Source organism: Nyctibius grandis, chromosome 4, assembly GCF_013368605.1.
Source record: "Nyctibius grandis isolate bNycGra1 chromosome 4, bNycGra1.pri, whole genome shotgun sequence".
Classification (NCBI taxonomy): domain Eukaryota; kingdom Metazoa; phylum Chordata; class Aves; order Nyctibiiformes; family Nyctibiidae; genus Nyctibius; species Nyctibius grandis.
The window spans coordinates 53692232-53713750 of record NC_090661.1 but is presented as its reverse complement, the minus strand read 5'-3'; the positions used below and the strand labels follow the sequence as shown (position 1 = coordinate 53713750).

General features: G+C 39.3%; 1 protein-coding gene across 3 annotated transcripts in view; it reads right to left on the bottom strand.

The window, feature by feature from the left end:
- The window catches only part of TTC8 (tetratricopeptide repeat domain 8), a 48284-nt gene that overhangs the window by 16370 nt on the left and 10395 nt on the right, over window positions 1–21519 (bottom strand). For 2 of the 3 annotated variants that reach the window (XM_068398439.1, XM_068398441.1), the window contains exons 3-7: window positions 18805–18925; window positions 9759–9822; window positions 9444–9603; window positions 8480–8569; window positions 4692–4736 (exon numbers count right to left, since the gene is read on the bottom strand). In XM_068398439.1, coding sequence (XP_068254540.1) covers window positions 4692–4736; window positions 8480–8569; window positions 9444–9603; window positions 9759–9822; window positions 18805–18925 — 480 coding nt within the window. The remainder of the gene's footprint in view (window positions 1–4691; window positions 4737–8479; window positions 8570–9443; window positions 9604–9758; window positions 9823–18804; window positions 18926–21519) is intronic. The other variant, XM_068398440.1, reaches the window with a different exon arrangement.

Sequence of the window (21519 nt, the reverse complement as noted above, 5' to 3'; positions counted from 1 at the left end):
GCCATGATCTATTTGACATGGTGGTGTCAAGGCAATGGCTGGACTCAATCCCAGAGGTCTCTTCCAACTTGATTGATTCTGTGATTCTATGACAAGTACTCAAGGAGAAGAACTGAATTTCAGAAAACAATCCCTTCTGTAGCTACACATTCGGCTTTCTTTTGGGTACCCTAATTATTTCTGATAACTATTTTATGCAAGGCTAACAATTCTGGCTGCTATTGCAAAGTGGGAACTAAGACTGCTTCAGGCTTAGCAGACACTAACATCAGCAGTTTATCTGTTGGTGCAGATGCCAAACTCTTACTGGGATCTTATTACTAACATCAAGAAACAAAGCATGACTTCATTTTGAAATTAGATTCTGAAATTAAGTCCTGTTCTTATACTTTCCTATTAAGGAAGTAGGAAAGGAATATGCAAATCCTCTTTCTGATACATTACAAGTGATTACAAAAACTTTAATCCAAAAATACTACAAACTTTACCAACATTTCTAAAAAGCGTTTGCCTGAAAAGACTTTGTGCATATCAATGTCAGCTTTTCGCATGCTTAGCAGTTAGACATTCTGCTGGTATTAGAACAAAATCTTTTTGACAATGTGGCCTTTGAAATGTTAGCACATTGATTAAAATAGACTTCTAAAAGTCAAAGCTTTCACCTTGCCATGTCAATACCAACTGCTAGCATATTTCAATTTCAGTTTGCTGCAAACTTTTTTATTAATTGCACGGTTTAGGTACAAATCAATGTTCAATCTGCACAGCATGTTAATTTAAAATCAATCTATAATAGCAGCAGTAAGTGTTATGCCCGTCCTTCACTCCTGTGCATGGCTGAATGTTGGTGCAGTTGTACTAATAGCTAGAAGGGAAAACCAGCAGGGGTTGTGGATTGGTAGACACTGGTATGTCCTTTTAAGGATTTTTGCTTCTAAGACTGCCAAACTGTCTACCAGCTGTAACTCAGTCTAGAACAGATAGTAGGGTTGTGGTAATTTACTACTGTATTGCAAAATTAAAGAGGTAAATGTACATTTGTTTGAAACAGTAATTTCATACATAGTATTGTATGCACCAAGAAATTAGATAGATGGAAATGACAGCAAGTGTCTGCTGCTTCTTTCACGTGCTGTTGAACGGCAGTAATTCTCACAGCAACAGTTATTGACTGAAGTCTTATTTGTAGACAAATCAACACAGGATAGTCTATAAGATAGCTGAGTAAATGACATTAGCCATAGTCAATTTAACACTACTTCTTTTGGTGAGTGTCTTATGGATTTCTGTAGTTTGTAAATCTAATTAATTCCATTATAAATAGATTTCTATCAGAGAGTATAAACTTCGGAGTATTAGGAAGAACTAAGGAAACATCAGAGGTCATGACTTCTGGCCCCAAGTATATATTGTACACTCATTGTTCTTCCTCAGGGCAAAGCGTCTTGTATCATTACCCACCTGTGAATAACAGCAGAATATGATGTCACAGCCTACTGCTGAAAAAAGTAGCAGCTGAACTATTTCTGGACAAGTCTTTTAAACTGCCCTGCTCTTACAGAATTTAGCCCATAAAATGGCTTTTAGAAATAGCTCAAAGGGTACAGAAAGTCAGTTATTAAGTATATGTGTTCAAAAGGAAACAAGTCAAGAACAATAATCACAGAATCACAGAATCAATCAGGTTGGAAGAGACCTCAGGGATCATCGAGTCCAACCGTTGCCCTGGCACCACCCTGTCAACTAGATCATGGCACTAAGTGCCATGTCCAATCTTTTCTTAAACGTATCCAGAGATGGTGACTCCACCACCTCCCTGGGCAGCCCACTCCAATGTCTAACAACCCTTTCTGAAAAGAAATTCTTCCTAATTCTTCCTAATGTCTAACCTGAACTATTACCCTATAATGGATAGGGTAATAGTAATTTCTTCAAAGAAGTGTTTAATTTTTCATTAAATAAGATGAAAGACTTTTGAATACATCTTCAAGTGCTGAAAAAGCTCAGTGCTTCTCTCTTCTTGCATCCTCACATTTCTGATAATTGATAGGTTACAGATGTATTTACTTTTAATTTGAACCAAGTTCCTAGCATTATTTGTCCAGTTGAATCCACACTGATTAATAATATTTGTCAACTGAAATTGCTAAGGCTTTTTTTTTTTTCTTTCTATATACTGGCTGAATACTAAACAGAAGATAAAAAATAAAAATGCCTTTGCTTCTCAAAAAATAATGCAGTTGAGAACAGTACAGACTGTTCCAGATCAACACAGTGACAAAGGAAGGATATTGTCACTACTGCTTTTGTGTTTTACTTGCAAAACTGCAGGAACTGCTCTTCCAATTCTGCCTATGCAGAAAGTCCACAAGTAGAGGCTTTTCAGTCTATCAGTCACAAACTTAGGCCAATTTCCCAGGCTTCCAAGCCTTCCAAGCTCTTTCATCTCATCTCATGCAGAAAAGTGTTGGGTTTTTTTTTTTAAGGATGTCCAAAATCACACAGTAGCAGGTAACACAAAGATGCAAGAGATGTCAGTGAATGTTCTAACGGATGATCAAGCAAGATCCAGATCAACTTTTAATCAGTTAATATATGTGCTGTTTCTCTGCTGAATCCTAAGCAACCGAATTCTTTTCAGGGAGGAGCAAGAAAATAAAATATGAAATGCCATTGGTAGGAGAGGTGAATAAACAGTGACGCAGCCAAGCTTAAGCAGAAGTTAAAGTATTTCTTTTTTTTTGTTTAAGAAAAATTAATGCAGATGAGGTTCAAAAAGAAGGGAGGACAGTCTGGAGAATAGAATTACATTGAAAATGGTGTAGAAAGCACAGAAGAAAAGAGGAATGAAAGCAAATGAGAGAAAGCAAACTGAACAGTTAAAAAAAAATCTCTCAGAGATACACATTACATTATAAAGGCACCTCATACTGTGAAGTGTGACACAACTTGTTTTCCTATAAGATGCTATTGTTAACCAAACATGTCGATCTCCCTCTCATTACACAATAAACAGTGGTGACTAAGCTGACACTTCTTTTCTTACGGATATTTATTCAAATGGCTAGAGTGCATAAAAAACTATAGGCAAAACTTTTCCTGCAAGACAGTGATTCAGGATTCTCAGCAAGGATTTCAAAATACATTCACTAGAGTGTAAAAACATCTTACAATTTTTTTCTGAAGTGCGTGGAAAATTTCTTGCATTATACGAAATTATCTGTCCAGCCTATGATCCTGCATGTCCTTAAAGGGTAGGTCACAGGCATGTGTGGCATCTGATCGGGTGACCCTTTTATTCTTAGTCAACTGAGTTCTCAGTAACAAACAACATAAATTTTAATTATCAGTGGCATAAAACCCAGGCACTTACTTCATATTCAGTACCAGAATATGTAAGTGTTAATTGCTATTTCTCTCTGACATTTCTGACACTGGCACTTACTGTTTCAACTCTATTTTGGATTAATAGTGCATTGCAATTCAATCCTCTTACAAGAATGCTATGCAATAAACTGACAGTGTACAAATATAATAATTTGAAACTAGATTAAAAAGCTTCACATAGCAGTACATTTGGACATGGTTCTGATATATGCCAATAACAACAAAATATTTTTGTGTGTGTTATTGATTAACTGAAGAGTTTAACTTCAGATCTAATCACACACCAGTTAGTAGTATTGCAGAAAATGCAGTAATTGTTTAATCAGCTATGCATTATTGATACAAACAGTTCTTTCAAACTACCTTCAAGCAGAAATTTTGATTCCATTTCAACTGGGTGCATATATCTAACATAGTAATGAAATATTTTGACACTTTATTCATTGAATAAATTAATTATTTCCCTTGGTGAACTGCCAAAAAAGTTCTGCGACCTTCATCTATTTCTGAAAGTTTAAAAAATATGTACCTAAACTTGATCTTACCCATTCAGTGCAGTAACATCTGAAGAATCACAGAAGAAAAATTTTGGATAGGGCAAAAGGTAAACTGTATAATTAGGAAAACTTTTGGAGAAGCAATGTTATAGACAATCGTATGGACAATATAATCTTTCTCTTGATGCCACAAAACACCTCAGCACTATGGAATTAAATTTCTAGAAAAAGTGTCTGAAGTCCTATTGATATTTTATTTTTCTGCACTTTCACCAAATACCTTTCCTTTCTATTCACCCAAATGCATGAAGAATCATCTCAGTAGTTTAGAATGTCATATAATGTTCAATTAAATCACTAACTATTTTGTTAGATATTTTCACCCTCTGTTAACGGGACAGTCTTCCGTAACTTATTGCTTACTCTCAAGCCTCAGGAACTCTGAACTTTCTAGGCAGTTCGCTACCTGACATAGTGTCAGCTACTGCTCAGGCTCCAGTAAATTCTGTGAAACACGAAATCATTAGATACAGGGATCTTATCACGTTGATAGATGAGGGACCTAGTTTTAAGCAGTAGAATGTTTTGCTTCACGAAAAAGACAGAAATCTGTATCTTGGTATTTGCAAATTGTCATCCCTGATTATTGCCCCTGTAAGAAAGGATTTCTCTCTCTTCAACAACTTTTAATGCTTCACTTCTGTACTCAGATGTGATGTACTACCTGGATCTTTAGTTTAGAATACTGACAGAAATAACTGAATGATACTTAATAACAACTAAAAATGGAACATATGAATTACTCACATTTTTTACATCATTTTCATGGTGAAAAATATATTCGAACAATGCCTGTCAGAAGAATATTTAAAACATTGTCATATTTGAATATAAAATTTGATAATATTATTTTAGAGGAATACAGAATCTTGATGATGTTAGGCAGAAATTAATTCTTTGTGAAAGCAATCACATTCACACATCACAATTGCTGACATTTACATTGAATTAAGACTTGAAAAGACAAAAACTATAGATGTGCTACATTGTCATTACAGAAAAGCATTTTAATTCTTAAGTTGTTACAAGAGATTAGTGGAATTGTTTCTTATCTTTGATCCTTAAAGTCACTTAAAAAAAAAAAAGGCAGCTATAATTTGAAAGAGAATATAGATTTGAAAGCCTTGTATCATTTTCATGACTTTTAACTGTAAAATCAACAAGTGATCTAACAAAGACTTTTTGCAATGTAAGAAAATGTAAGCAAAGGTGCTTATGTAGTGCAAAATCTACTTAAATTAAACATAGGTTTATTAAGAATGTAAGCAGAGCAAATTTTGCCTTAGGGAAAAAAAATTCTAAAACTAGAGAATTTTGGGATCTGTGAAGGAAAAACTTCTTTTTTACTTGTAAACGATAAAAGCTAACAATATTGCGCTCCTGAAACTCAAACACACCATCATAATACCAAAACTTTAAGAAGTTACATGCATCAACTGTGCTGTGGTAACTTGCTCATAAGCCCACAACAACTGCACACCAAAATAGCTGCATCTTTGTTTACTCCTGTATAAAGCCAAGCATGTCATACTACCTTGTAGCTGTTCTGCACTAGAACACAGAAGAGTATATAACAGGTAATAGGGGTGGCATTTTAAGTGAATAAAATGATGTTGAAAGATACTAGATACCTAAATGGAGACTGGAAGCCTCTATTCCCAGAAATGTAGTATGGGTGCTAGTAACACAAGGTTCAATGGAGTTGAACCTTGATCTTTTTCTGCATCCAAATCCCAGGTCTTACTTGCTTCAAAAGAACAGTACATTTTTCTAAATTCTTATTATTCATTATAAAAAAACTAAAAGAAAATACTGCCTCATGAGGAAAGAAATAATGAGACAGCAGTCTTCTAAGGGCTTCCATGACTCTTCTGCCAGCTTGTCTTATATAAAATTCTTAAAAGATTTACCTTAAGGAAACTAGAGAATTACTAATGAATTGTCATGTCTGGTGAGGAAAGTAAACCACAACCTACTTTTCTTCTGCTTTTGGTCAGAAAAGACACCTAACAGATGATTAAAAGACATTAAAGAATTATAAATAAAAACACATTTATAGGAAGATTAGAATAGGTGGATAACAAAAGAATAGAAAATAAAGAAGTAGTGGAACATTTCCTCCTCTAGTTCAATAACGGAAGCACTCAGCAGAAGTGAGTATATCTAAAGTGATAAAAAAGATGTTTTCTTGCATGGCTGGCACAAGGAATTTACTGCTGTTATCTATAGGCCCTGACCTTCAAAAGGATTTAAATAACTGAACATTCACTTGGATAAAAATATCTAGAGTTATCTTAACAACTCTATTAAAAATCCACAAGCTAAAAAAGATAAAACTTCCTGTTTCATGCCATAAACCAGTTGCTAACTGAGATCTACCAGAGGCGCTCTCTGGCAACAGGTGATACCTCATATGTCTACTATGGGGTTTCCTGCGATAGTCCTTAACATGGCTGATGCTAGCCAGAGAGAAGCCACATTCCTTTATACTTTAAAACATCGGAAGACCTAGTCATGCAGTGAAAAGATAGATAATCTAACTTACAAAAAGATACAATGAGTACACTTTGCAAACACATAAGGAAGAAGTACATAGGAAGAGCATACACCAACAAGAATACACAGACTAATTATGTGAATTCAATAGTTGCAAGATTTATCATCTTTTTGCACCTGAAAGAGGTGACAGCTCAAAGAGTTTTAAAACTTTAATCAATGATTCTTAACACAGAGTGCAGTCTGCAGTCTCATCTCCTGCTCCGGCTTTAGCCTTAATGCCGTCTTTTTTAAAAAATGTTATAAATCCATATAGCTCCAAATTTAAACTTAGATCTTACATTCTGTGTGAAATGTTAATGTCATAATGTATTAGCTTCATAACACTGACAAGTACACTTGCTGCCTATGGATGTTTCTATGACTGTTGCTTTACATTTTTTGGCTTAAGCCTCTTTTCATACGAAACTGAAGGAAGACAGAGCTACCCCACTGTCCTAGAAAATGCTAATGAAAAAATGAAACTGTTAAAAATATATGTGTTTCTCATTCCTGAGAGCTGTTGCTGAGAATAAATATTTCACCTGAAAGCTAACTTACCTACTTAAAGAGTATACAGAGTTACCAAACACAATTAAAAGCTAGTCATCTTCAAGCAGAAGAACTAAGCCTAGTTTCTTATGGATGTGTCTTGTGTTTCTTCATCTTTCCCAGGTTTCTTACATTCTCCCTATTTCACAGACTGCGATGGATTTAGAACAATGTGTGTGCTGGCTGATTGCTAGCAAGAACATAATTGGACAAAAGGCCTGCAGTTTTTTTCAGACCTGATAAAGAACTGACTCATAGCTGCCCTCAGATGATAGTCTGGAAGTCTTTCATTATCTTGCCAAACTAGAACTTACTATTATTTGATACCTAGTCTTCTGCCTAGTTTGGTTAAGAGGCCAATGGGCAGACACGTAAGGAGCGGGTGAAGAACACAGTGCAATCACACAAAATTTCTTTCCTTTGAAAACCACATTGAAAAGCAATGCCCTACATCAGTCTAGATCAGGTTTTAAAAAGCAAAAGGAATTTGCTAATTGTTTATGAAAAATTGTTAACTAAAGTTTTGGACTGGAGGAGCTAATTTCCACCAGCAGATTATTAGGTACTTCTAGTCTTCTAACAGTGTTCACCACTATGTTTCTCAAAATACACTGAATACATACGGGTTCTTTCAACTCTATGTTGCTAGCCAAATACAGCTTCTAAGAGTGTGTCTGATAGTCGTTTGATACCTTGTGCAAAATGAGTTTTTGGTCTCAGCCCAACAGTTGTTTTTTGTGAACGAAGTACGTGCAGAAAACATCTTCATCTATACAACTAACTGGTTGCATTGGGGAAAGATTCAACTGAAAGGCCAGAGAGTGATAAATCATTACACAGCCTTTAGGTGTCTTCCACTCAGAGCTGAAACCCGTAAATTGGGCAGATAACCTGGATAAACCTGTTCTATTGGAAGATAGTCTCAGTTTCAATGGCTGTCAATGATAAGAGCTTAACTAAAAATGAAGAGGAATTCTGAACAAAAAGATGAAATCTTTTTATATAAAAAGTGTTAACTCATGCCATAAAATCAAAGGGAAAAATCCAAACCATTTGAACACCTTTAGGCCAGGGCTGACATCTATTTGTAAACACAACCGCATTTCCGGACACTAAGGACGGTTCTGCTGGGTTTTTTCCTCCTGGCTTTTTCCTTTTAGTTGCCCTTCATCACTCCTATATGCACAGTTCAAAGTTATTTACCAATGGAATATTTTATTCTATACAAATGTTTTTCCTAGGTTATACTTTCAACATAACCTCTTTAGACATATTTTTCAAGTCTGGTGACCACTGTCAAAAGATAAGTAACACACTATTTTTCTGAACTTTACATCTACAACACAGTTCATCATTGTTTGTGTCCCCAATCCCATGTACAGTTACATTAGAATGATGCCAGAAAATAAGAAAAAGATATCACAACATTAACCAGATTAGTTACATACCTTTGCCAGTTTGGGTTTTTGAGCATATTTTGCTAAATTCAATCGAGACATATTTATGAAAGGGCCATCTGGATTTGTTAGCATTGAAGCCTGAAGGGGAAAAAGAAGTTTTTAAGTGGGAAGATCTCCTACACTCTTCCTGAAAATTTTCAAAATATTAGTAGTATACAAAAAAAACACCAGCCCAAACAAAGCATTTGTAGATGCACTGCTTTACTGTGTAGTACAGACTCTTCTCATTGAATTTCATCTTTTCTGATAGCCAGGAATTTGTCCTACTCCCATACAGTCCCTGAAAGAGGTTGCATGAATTATCTCCTGGAATTATCTTTTTCTTCCCTCTCTCCACTATTTCCATAATGTGCCTAAGCATGTAGCCTGGACTGATGGACTGAAGGTAGCTAAGATACATAACAAAATAATCTTCAAGAAAGATTTAGGAAGATCAGTTCATTCCTGCAACAGTGAGAAGATATCACATTTTGCCCTCAATGTGATGCTAATTTGTATTACATATTTGTGACAGTTGCAGTTTATTGATTTTGTGAATAGAACAGGATAAAACTAGTATAGTTTATTTTCCTTATCTTCTGAAGTGACAGACACTGAGAAATTAGTAATTGTTTTGTAGTAAAGTGAAAAACTTGGAGAAGTTTTCAACATACTTATGGTGAAATCATTCAGTGAATAAAAATAAGTCTCATAGAACTTGTGAATTTGGAATTTATGTGAATTTTTGTGAATCTGTGAATTTATGCGTATTTTTTATATAAACTGACTAGCAAACTAACAAGAAGTAACATTTTCAAACTCTACTTTGAAAACAATTTAAACAAAAAATTAAAAATGCTTACCTCCTTCAAACTGGAGTTTAGATGCAGCTTTTAAGTCTAATACAATGTCACTGTACCAGATACTATGACCAAGAAAGCCATTGTTCTGAGAACAGAGTCAAACAACTTACCGTTCCTAGCCTGACGTATCTCCCAGAAGCACTAGTAATTGGACGAGCTGTGAGAGCTGTTCGAGGTGTTTTTATAGCCTGTTCCATAGTACTTGGCCGTCCACTTTGCGTGCTGGGTCTCACAAATCCTGTAATAGGTCTTCCTGATTGAGTTACTGGCCTGAAGATGTTAGGAACATTATCCTTATGTTGAGTGGCATTTATCAACAGAGAATTTAAACACTTATATCTGCAGCATTTCATTTTCACAAGTTAAATTTAGGATTTGCTGATTTGTAACTAGTCACATTTTTTAAAAAATAAACAATCACATACCTAACAGCTGGGCTGGGGCCTCCACCCTGGCTAGTTCCAGGGAGTTTCAAAGATGTTCCTGGTCCTACAAAATAAGAGCATTTCTCACTTCACATTGAGATACTACACCCTTGTCCAGGGGACTTTAAAAAGCGATTGTGTCTTACAATAAACTGGAAATGTCTTTGTTCAAACTGAGGGGACACAGCACTAGACAAAGACAATAAAAAAACAAATATTGCACTGTACTACTAATAAATTGTCACAGAATCACAGAATGTTAGGGATTGGAAGGAACCTCAAAAGATCATCTAGTCCAATCCCCCTGCCGGAGCAGGATTACCTAGACCATATCACACAGGAACACGTCCAGGAGGGTTTTGAAAGTCTCCAGAGAAGGAGACTTCACAACCTCTCTGGGCAGCCTGTTCCAGTGTTCGGTCACCCTCACCGTAAAGAAGTTTTTCCTCATATTTATGCGGAACCTCCTGTGTTCCAGCTTGCACCCATTGCCCCTTGTCCTGTCAAGGGATGTCACTGAGAAGAGCCTGGCTCCATCCTCATGACACTTGCCCTTTACATATTTATAAACATTAATGAGGTCACCCCTCAGTCTCCTCTTCTCCAAGCTAAAGAGACCCAGCTCCCTCAGCCTCTCCTCATAAGGGAGATGTTCCACTCCCTTAATCATCTTCGTGGCTCTGCGCTGGACTCTCTCTAGCAGTTCTCTGTCCTTCTTGAACTGAGGGGCCCAGAACTGGACACAATATTCCAGATGCGGCCTCACCAGGGCAGAGTAGAGGGGGAGGAGAACCTCTCTTGACCTACTAACCACACCCCTTCTAATACAGCCCAGGATGCCATTGGCCTTCTTGGCCACAAGGGCACACTGCTGGCTCACGGTCATCCTGCTGTCCACTAGGTCCCTTTCCCCTCCGCTGCTTTCCAACAGGTCTGTCCCCAACTTGTACTCATACATGGGGTTGTTCTTGCCCAGATGCAGGACTCTACACTTGCCCTTGTTATATTTCATTAAATTTCTCCCCGCCCAACTCTCCAGCCTGTCCAGGTCTCTCTGGATGGCAGCACAGCCTTCTGGTGTGTCAGCCACTCCTCCCAGTTTTGTGTCATCAGTAAACTTGCTGACAGTGCACTCTATGCCCTCATCCAAGTCATTAATGAATATATTGAATATACTGGTCCCAGTACTGACCCTTGAGGGACTCCGCTAGACACAGACCTCCAACTGGACTCTGTCCCATTGAACACCACTCTCTGGCTTCTTTCCTTCAGCCAGTTCACAATCCACCTCACTACCCGATCATCCAGACCACACTTCCCCAGTTTAGCTGCAAGGATGCTGTGGGAGACTGTGTCGCTTTACTGAAATCAAGATAGACCACATCCACAGCTTTACCATCATCTATCCACTGGGTTATGTCCTCATAAAAGGCTATCAGGTTGGTTAAGCACAACTTCCCCTTGGTGAAGCCATGTTGACTGCCCCTAATGGTCCTCCTATCCTTGGTATGCCTAGAGACAGCACCAAGGACAAGTTGTTCCATTACCTTTCCGGGGATGGAGGTGAGGCTGACCGGTCTATAGTTACCCGGGTCCTCCTTCTTGCCCTTTTTGAAGACTGGAGTGACATTCGCTTTCCTCCAGTCCTCAGGCACCTCTCCCGTTCCCCACGACCTAGCAAAGATGATGGAGAATGGCCTAGCAATGACTTCCGCCAGCTCCCTCAGCACCCGCGGGTGCATCCCATCAGGGCCCATGGATTTATGGATGTCCAGGTTGCTTAATTGGTCCCTGACCCAGCTCTCATCAACCAAGACAACTCCTCCTCTATCCTGACTTCCTCTGGAAGTCTCCAGCAGTATAGACAGAGGCAAAGGCGGCATTCAGTAACTCTGCCTTCTTTTTATCCTCTGTCTCCAGGGCACCCACCTCATTCATCAGTGGGCCTACATTGATTCTAGTGTTGGTTTTATCTGCAACGTATTTGAAGAAGCCCTTTCTGTTACCCTTGACCTCTCTTGCAAGGTTTAATTCCAAGGATGCCTTAGCTTTCCTAGTTGCCTCCCTACATCCTCTGACAACAGATTTATATTCCTCCCAAGTGGCCAGCCCCTCCTTCCGTGATCTGTACACTCTGCAGCTTTCAGACTATTGAAAGAAAGCTGCCACAATGAACATGGTTTTCTCACTTTTACCCTTCTTATTCTCTCCTCCATCCCGCTTGGGGGGAGTAAGCAAATGGCTGTGTGGGGCTTCGCTGCCTACCAGGGTTAACTCCACAACAATTCTGAAGAACATCCTAGGAGCAACAGATAGCACTGAAGTAAGAAAGGTTATGGAACAATAAGATAATGCTAATTTGAAATGGTATATTTTCTATCTGGGATTAAAATAGCACCCAGACTTGAGTAAGTAAACCAAAACCTTCAGCTACAGGGCAGATGGAGAATGATATCTCATGTCATTAGACCCACGCAAGACCCTCAACCACAATCTAGGGCACACTAAAGTTCAAACTCATCCATATCTAAACGTCATCAATGAAAATACTGAATTGGCTTGAACTCCAGTGAACAGATGAAGGGTCCTCCTTTTCACGTATTTCTGTTCTGACAGTGGATCATTAAGAATTATTAGTTCCTGCATGTAGTTTTTCCATCACCTTCACTGACATTTGATTATAGTCAGTTTTTCTAATCTCCTAAGTGAATGTCTAAGAGATGGTTTTAAAAACTTGGTAAAAAGCAAGGTATGACATCTATACCTTCTGGTCTGTTCACTGCTCACTACAATGTACAGAAAGAAATATGATTTAAGTTGACACATCCAGTTCTTGACAAATCACTGTTACTCATCTACTTACTTTCTAGATGCTTACGAACCGCTTTTATTTCAAATGTTTCCAAGAACTGAAGTTAAACTGATAGGTAGATAGTTTCCTTCCTTTTTTTCCCCCAAGATAAACCCCAGGTATGCCCTTTTTCAGTCTTCTCTCTCCCGCCCTCAAACTGTAATGACCTCTGAGATACTACCAGTCCATTGTTTAAGCAAGTTTAGTAGACTTGTCCAAATAACTTCTAACTCAATCTAAATACCTTCTAGCTTTTTTAATCCATGCTGATACCAAGCACCTCTGATTCCAATATTATAGCAGCCACCTGGCTACAGCTGTATTTAAAGTTAAATAATACAAAAAAGGTATTAACCATTATCTCCTAGGTAAAACCAACTAAATATGGAAGTTATTTAAAATAAGGACCAAAACTCAGGATTCTCTCTGTTCTGGTTGGCTGCACTTGGGATCTCTATTGCTTACTTGCTCTTTATAGTCCTGTGAATCTTGATTTTTTTACTCCACAACAGAAAGGGTGGACAGTCCACCCAGCAGAGTTTCTAACATGGTAACTATGGCACTCTTCTGAGAAATGGAGAAAGTGGCTTTCAGCTTTTCAGGCTAGTAGACAACAAACTAGTCTTCCACCTTCTGAGCTTTTTTTTTAACTATCGCAGTAATATAAAAGAGGTAGGGCATTAAAATCCCTTTTCCAGGCATGCTTTTTAAGAACTACAATTGTTTTGTGCTTTTGGTGTACTGGGAGAATGCTTACAGGATTTAGTTCCCTTGTTCTCATCCCAGGCAACTCAGTCGTTACTCTGAGAATCCCAACTGAACTAGCTATGAATAGGCATCAAGAGAGCACAGCAGTGCATGTGGCCACTAACCGAGACAGAATTTAAGAGCGTAATTTCAGCAGTTAGTGATGACTGCAGATGACTCCTTTAACTCTCTAGTTAATGAAATAGCTGCTGTTATCCATAATGCCAATTAGTATGAGCTTCTGAAAAATATGTTGTCAAGGTAACACTTTTAAACAAGATTACAACCTTAGCCAATAAAATTGAGGGTATTAATAGTCCAAAGGTAACCTACTGGGAATTTTATGTAAAGTGATGCTATAGGACATTTTTATTAATAAACAAGACTGATGGAAAATTAACACAGCAAAATTATAAAATTATAAAAATTCAAAAACTGGTGGAAGACAGATTTCATATATATGTGAAGAGGAACCACAGAAAAGTAGCTTTTTCCAGTGGACCCTATACAATTTAGTAATTATTTAATAATGCAAGACTGAGCAAAATCATTATTAAGATAGTTTAAACTGGAAACTAAGATAAGGAGAGATGCAAAATTGAAATGGACACATGACTGATGCAAAAGGACTTGAACTGCTTAGGAAGTGAAGTACAGACAATCCCAGTTGTAATATGGGAGGTATGACTACATATTTTTAAGTTTATAAGCACAGTTATAGTGGTGGAGGATATCCTGGAAGATTTGCTACAGTAAAAGACCCTGAGTGGACTGTTGTCTGGTTTGGTGACTACAACTGAAAAAGCATGCAGATTAATTGGAAAGGGTTAAGAAGAGAGTTTCAAGACTCAACTCAAAAATTAAAAGATGCACCTCGGAATGATAAGATTGTTTAGCTTATCAAATAAAAGATCACTGGATGACTTAATGACAGTTTTAACTATTTACACTGGAAATATATCTTTGAAAATAAAGACTTCCTATCAGGCATAGAATGTACACAAAGAAGCAACAGCTGGAGCTATAGTTGATAATTCCCACTAAAGATATGGCATACTCTGATAAAAGCTAGCAAATTTAATAATTTACTGAAGACTGCAGGGGGTTCTTTCTCTCTGGAAAGTTCTTATACTTTCTGAAATGGCTGGTTTTATAAGACAACAGGCGTGACAGTGATACATGGGAAAGGTTTATGTCGTAGGGGCAAAAGGGTTCTGGGACAGGAATTAGCAGGGCTCATTCGGAGAGCTTTAAACTAGATTCGAAGGGGGATGGGGTGGTAGCTGGGCTTGCACCACTGGGACAACGCTCTAGTGTTGAGGTAGACCAGGAGGCCTCCCGTCCCCCTGGGGTGAAATCAGGGGGTGAATCTGGGATGAAACTGGTGTGCCCAGCTCGCTCCCTGAAATGCCTGTACACCAATGCACGCAGCATGGGGAATAAGCAGGAGGAGTTAGAAATCCGTGTTCGGTCGGGGGGCTATGATCTAGTGGCAATTACAGAGACTTGGTGGGATGCCTCGCATGACTGGAATGTGGTCATGGATGGCTATGTCCTGTTCATGAACGATAGGCCGCTAAGGAGAGGTGGTGGAGTTGCTCTTTATGTGAGTGAGCAGCTAGAATGTATTGAGTTCTGTCCAGGGGCGGATCAGGAGCGAGTTGAGAGTTTGTGGGGGCAAATTAAGGGGCAGGCTGGCAGGGGTGATACTGTTGTGGGTGTCTATTACAGGCCACCAGATCACGATGAGGACGGTGATGAGGCCTTCTACAGGCAGCTGAGAGCAGTCTCACAATTACAGGGCCTGGTTGTCATGGGGGATTTCAACTACCCTGATATTTGCTGGGAGGCCTACTCAGCCAGCCATCCTCAGTCCAGGAGGTTCCTCCAGTGCGTTGATGACAACTTTCTGATGCAAATGGTGGATGAGCCAACTAGGAGAGGAGCGCTGCTGGATCTGATCCTCACTAACAAGGAGGGTCTGGTTGAAGAGGTGAAGGTTGAGGGCAGCCTTGGTTGTAGTGACCATGAGATGGTAGAGTTCAGGATCTCATGTGGCAGGAACAGAATAGCTAGCAGAATCACAACCCTGAACTTCAGGAGGGCCAACTTTGGCCTTTTCAAGCAATTGCTAGGGGAAATCCCATGGGACAGGGTACTAGAAGGTAAGGGGGCCCAAGATAGTTGGTTAGCATTCAAGGACTGCTTCTTCCGAGCTCAAGATCAGAGCATCCCAACAGGTAGGAAGTCAAGGACGGGTACCAGGAGACGTGCATGGTTAAACAGGGAACTGCTGGGCAAACTCAAGTGGAAGAAGGGGGTGTACAGATCATGGAAGGAGGGGCTGGCCACTTGGGAGGAATATAAGTCTGTTATCAGAGGATGTAGGGAGGCAACTAGGAAAGCTAAGGCCTCCTTGGAATTAAACCTTGCAAGAGAGGTCAAGGACAACAGAAAGGGCTTCTTCAAATACATTGCAGGTAAAGCCAACACTAGAGGCAATGTAGGCCCACTGATGAATGAGGTGGGGGTCCTGGAGACAGAGGATAAAAAGAAGGCGGAGTTACTGAATGCCTTCTTTGCCTCTGTCTATACTGTTGGAGGCTGTCCTGAGGAGCCCTGGACCCCTGTGGCCCCAGAAGAAGTCAGGATAGAGGAGGAATCTGTCTTGGTTGATGAGGGCTGGGTCAGGGACCAATTAAGCAATCTGGACGTCCATAAATCCATGGGCCCTGATGGGATGCACCCGCGGGTGCTGAGGGAGCTGGCGGAAGTCATTGCTAGGCCACTCTCCATCATCTTTGCTAGGTCGTGGGGAACGGGAGATGTGCCTGAGGACTGGAGGAAAGTGAATGTCACTCCAGTCTTCAAAAAGGGCAAGAAGGAGGACCTGGATAACTATAGACCGGTCAGCCTCACCTCCATCCCCGGAAAGGTGATGGAGCAACTTGTTCTTGGTGCTGTCTCTAGGCACATCAAGGATAGGGGGATCATTAGGGGCACTCAGGATGGCTTCACCAAGGGGAAGTCTTGCTCAACCAACTTGATAGCCTTTTATGAGGATGTTACCCGGTGGACAGATGATGGTAAAGCTGTGGATGTGGTCTATCTCGATTTCAGTAAAGCGTTTGACACGGTCTCCCACAGCATTCTCGCAGCTAAACTGGGGAAGTGCGGTCTGGATGATCGGGTAGTGAGGTGGATTGTGAACTGGCTGAAGGAAAGAAGCCAGAGAGTAGTGGTCAGTGGGACAGAGTCCAGTTGGAGGTCTGTGTCTAGCGGAGTTCCGCAAGGATCGGTTCTGGGACCAGTTCTATTCAATATATTCATTAATGACTTGGATGAGGGAATAGAGTGCACTGTCAGCAAGTTCGCTGATGACACAAAACTGGGAGGAGTGGCTGATGCGCCGGAAGGCTGCGCAGCCATTCAGAGAGACCTGGACAGGCTGGAGAGTTGGGCGGGGAGAAATTTAATGAAATATAACAAGGGCAAGTGTAGAGTCCTGCATCTGGGCAAGAACCACCCCATGTATGAGTACAAGTTGGGGGCAGAGCTGTTGGAGAGCAGCGGAGGGGAAAGGGACCTGAGGGTCCTAGTGGACAACAGGATGACCATGAGCCAGCAGTGTGCCCTTGTGGCCAAGAAGGCCAATGGCATCCTGGGCTGTATTAGAAGGGGTGTGGTCAGCAGGTCGAGAGAGGTTCTCCTCCCCCTCTACTCTGCCCTGGTGAGGCCGCATCTGGAGTATTGTGTCCAGTTCTGGGCCCCTCAGTTCAAGAAGGACAGGCAACTGCTAGAGAGAGTCCAGCGCAGAGCCACGAAGATGATTAAGGGAGTGGAACATCTCCCTTATGAGGAGAGGCTGAGGGAGCTGGGTCTCTTTAGCTTGGAGAAGAGGAGACTGAGGGGTGACCTCATTAATGTTTATAAATATGTAAAGGGCAAGTGTCATGAGGATGGAGCCAGGCTCTTCTCAGTGACATCCCTTGACAGGACAAGGGGCAATGGGTGCAAGCTGGAACACAGGAGGTTCCACTTAAATATGAGGAAAAACTTCTTTACGGTGAGGGTGACTGAACACTGGAACAGGCTGCCCAGAGAGGTTGTGGAGTCTCCTTCTCTGGAGACATTCAAAACCCGCCTGGACGCGTTCCTGTGTGATATGGTCTAGGCAATCCTGCCCCGGCAGGGGGATTGGACTAGATGATCTTTCGAGGTCCCTTCCAATCCCTAACATTCTGTGATTCTGTGATTCTGTGAAAAACTATATACTGGCTCAGGCACATGTAGTGGATTTGAAGCATGAATAGCAAAGTCTTATCTCAATGGTTTAGGATTGCAGGCTACACTATTATAATACTTTTCTTTGGCTTTGAAATCTGTGACTGCAGAAAGTCACCTTTTTTTTTCAGTTTAAATATAGTATGAATGTATTTTTCCAGAATGCCTTATTTCTCAATAATATTCATCAAATGATTTTTCTTGGCAGATGGTCTCTGCCACAGGGGGCATAAAATCAAATAAAAGTCTAAATTATATTATTATGCTATTTTAAGACAGATACATGTAATTAGATTATCATAATGTACAAACACAACTTGAGTACTGCTTGACTGTTTATATGTGACCAAGCATGTAATGACAATTTTCAAAACTGTCATCAGATAGATATGCAATTGCCTACTTCTATCCAGATGAGAAAAGCTTTTAATTCTTCAAGTATTAGTTCTGGCCTACATCCAGTTCTTCCCTTGAATTCCTTGACATGGTAGGTGGTTGAGAACCACATCCAATAAGATGCATAAAAATTCCCACATGGACTGTACTAAAGAAACAGAGAAAAATAGAAATAATGCCAAAAAGTAGTGGAAGACTTCTAAATACTGCCCACTTAGAAGCTGAAAAGAGCTGCATAGAAGAAACAATGACAGGGATGAAGAACCGCCCTGGGAAGGAACAGAGGAAAAAGTAGACAAAAGCAGAAGAGAGAAAACCAGTTTAGAAAATGTTTGTGGGAAATGATACAAAAAGGTGATGTCAGATTTGGCCAGACTGTTACCTACAGTACAGGCTTACAGATGAGAGTCACAGTACATCAAGGGCATGTATTTTTCTTTAGTTTCCCACAGTGCCTAAAGAAGCCAGAAAGGAGTAAAAGAAATCAATGCACTGATGGAAAAGAGCTAGCAAGTACAGAGGTCTAGAGGAAAAGCTGACAAAACACTATTTGTCTGATCCCCCATCTGACAGGCCTAAGCACTAGATCAAGATCATGTGGTGTATCTCAACATTGCCATGCAACCATAAAACAATCTAAAACTCTTCCTGCAGCAACAGCTAAAAGCCATATCAGGTCACCTCAGTAAGTACTATTTATGCTAGATGACAATCCTGACCAAAAGAGCTCTTATTGCGTTAATGTACTTAAGTGAAAGTCGTTCTTACGTGCGACTTGAGCAATGGCATTTTCATCTAGCATCATCTCTGCGATTCCTTCTTGATCCATATCGATTTCATCCACGTACACCATTTCCGTCAAAGCTCGTGTTTTCAGGCTCCAGGCAGCCTGAATAAGGATAAAGTAAAAAGTAAAATATCTTCAAGACACCAAGTAAATAACCTAATCAGCAATTTTGCCCTTTTTTTGATTATTATTCCCTTCACAGTTTTAATAGGCTTGAATAAGGTATTCACTTAAACAGCTGGGTATATCCATCAGTTGCCTGATGGAGGTGGAAAGGGGACCAACACTTTAGACCACTCTTGGAGTGGAACAGCTATAGTCACTGAGTTTGGAGGACAGAATTTCATGCCTCATGAAAAGTTATGACTAATTTAGGTCACAGGCAACTCTCTGAGATCTTGTGCTTCTGAAAAAATCCCCAGCTACCAGTGCCATTCAAAACCCACCACTTACAGAGACCTTATTTAAACTGGAATGGGAGAGGAAGGTAAGTAAACCACTGTACTGCAAAGTAATGCCCTTCCCAGGCATCTGTAGAGAAAGAAGGAAAACCTTCTAACCAGCAGTTAAAGATACTGTACATTGCCACCCACAAGTGACAGTCTTTAAAAAGATAATCTAAAACTCCTTCGCTGTAAAAAATGTGTAAATATATAGATTAAGTATCTCAGATTGTGAGATCGTTGGAGTACTTGTTACTGAACTGAACTGATAAATTACTACATTAAATGCCTTGGAGGATTATATGAGCAGTGTGCAAAGACAAGTGTAATTCCAGCCTATGTGACAAGCTTTGTGTAGACTGTAGAGACACCATATCAATGGGGAAAAGAAAAACCAGTGGCAGCCATACAGAAATACCAACAAATAAGTGCAGATCCAACCACTCTGATAACTTAATATGCCTGTAATGTACTCATAGAGCTGGCATGATACAGACCAATCCCTGATATTGAACAGATAATCATAAATTTTCCAGAGTAAAAATCGCTGCCAAAATTATTAGATTTGTTTCTTTCCTGACACGGGGTACAGCAGTCTGGTGAAAAAGCATGTTTGATATTTGCTAAGGAGACCTTTCAAAATAGAAACATACTGATGCTACCTTAATAGAACTAAAGGTCAAACACATGGAAACATTTGCTCTTTAAATAAGAAGCAGGAGAAGATCTGGACCTCAGGCTTATTTAATAATTTAAGTAATCATTTAATGGGACACTTCTCATTCATCATGTCTCAGACCATCCCTTGCTCTACAATTCCCTCATATTTCTATTCAACTTTATAAGACTATCATAAAGTATATCTAAAAATGTTGACATATTTAACTTTCCTTTTTAAAAGTGCTTTCTTCCAAGCAGAAGTAAAGAAGGGATTTAGCCAGCCAGTTCAACCACAATTAGAAACCATTGTTCAAGTATGAAGAGAAAGGAACAGGGCAGGATGATTTGAATCTAGGCCAGACAGACATAATCCAGATCTGCTTTATTATCTTTTAATTTCTTCTTCTGCAGTAGGGTGACAACCTTTAATTAGCGTTGAGATTTGCAGTTAGATGTTCAACACCCTTAACTGTTTTTCATTATTCTAGAGAAGTATCTAGTTTGTTGAATTTTTAAGACCTTGACAGTACTCTGCTTTTTTCAAAGACATATATGTCTGAAGTCAACATAACCATGTCTATATTCGGAATATGCTGAAATTAGAGCTCTCAGTATAGCCAAACACAGAATAATTTCCAAGTAGAGATAAGAAAAGCTGCCCATAGTAATGATCTTTTCCTGGGAATCGAAAGTAGTAACTTCTCTACACTAATTGCTAAAACTGAGGCCAGTTCTTAACATAGACATAAGTATATAATTGTGTTTTTTTCCAATAACAAACATGAGCTAATGTATTTTTAAAAGCAACATGTCTCTTCGTCATTATTGGACAAATATCTGTCATAAAAAATAGATTCCTTAGGCTGCTCTTCCATGTTCAGCTCCTAGTCTGAGGCTTCATAGCCAACAAAAAATTAAAGTATCACATATTATTCCCTAATTAAACATCACTCTGTAGACTAGAGTACTGCCTACAGCAATGTTTGTTACAGGACTTCTGATCAAGACAGTGAGAGAGAGAAAAATATCAAATTCATGACTTAAAACTATAGAAAAATGACCTTTATCTTGGGAGATAAGAAGACAATTCAAAATTCCTAACTACTAGTTACAAGACCCATATGAAACAAAAGTATCATTTCTATGCATGCACACAGTTATGCTGAATATCTGAAAAATCAAGGTGTGGGAAAAAGAATTAGAACTGTATACTGACACACAAATACAGAGCAAGATGTAGGAAAGATCTTTCTTTCAAAAGAATTAAATTAAATTTCTGACACCCTTTTCGTTCATAAAAAAAATGCTACTTATTCATAAAAAGTCACATAGGACTACGACATACGGCTATTGTCTTTTTAAAAGAAAACCTTAGAGATGTACATTTCTCTGTTAAAACAGACCCTCCCCAATAAATTTTGATTTTTTTTTTTTGTTCATAAGCTAAAAGTGTCTTTTATCACATGAGACTTAAAACTCATGCAAGGTTCAAAGATTTTCTTAACAGCTCAGTAATTTCAACTTTTGCTGACTTTCTATAAAGAATTTGTACCAGTAATCCTGGTATTTCCTATAGCAACTTTATCCTTGTAT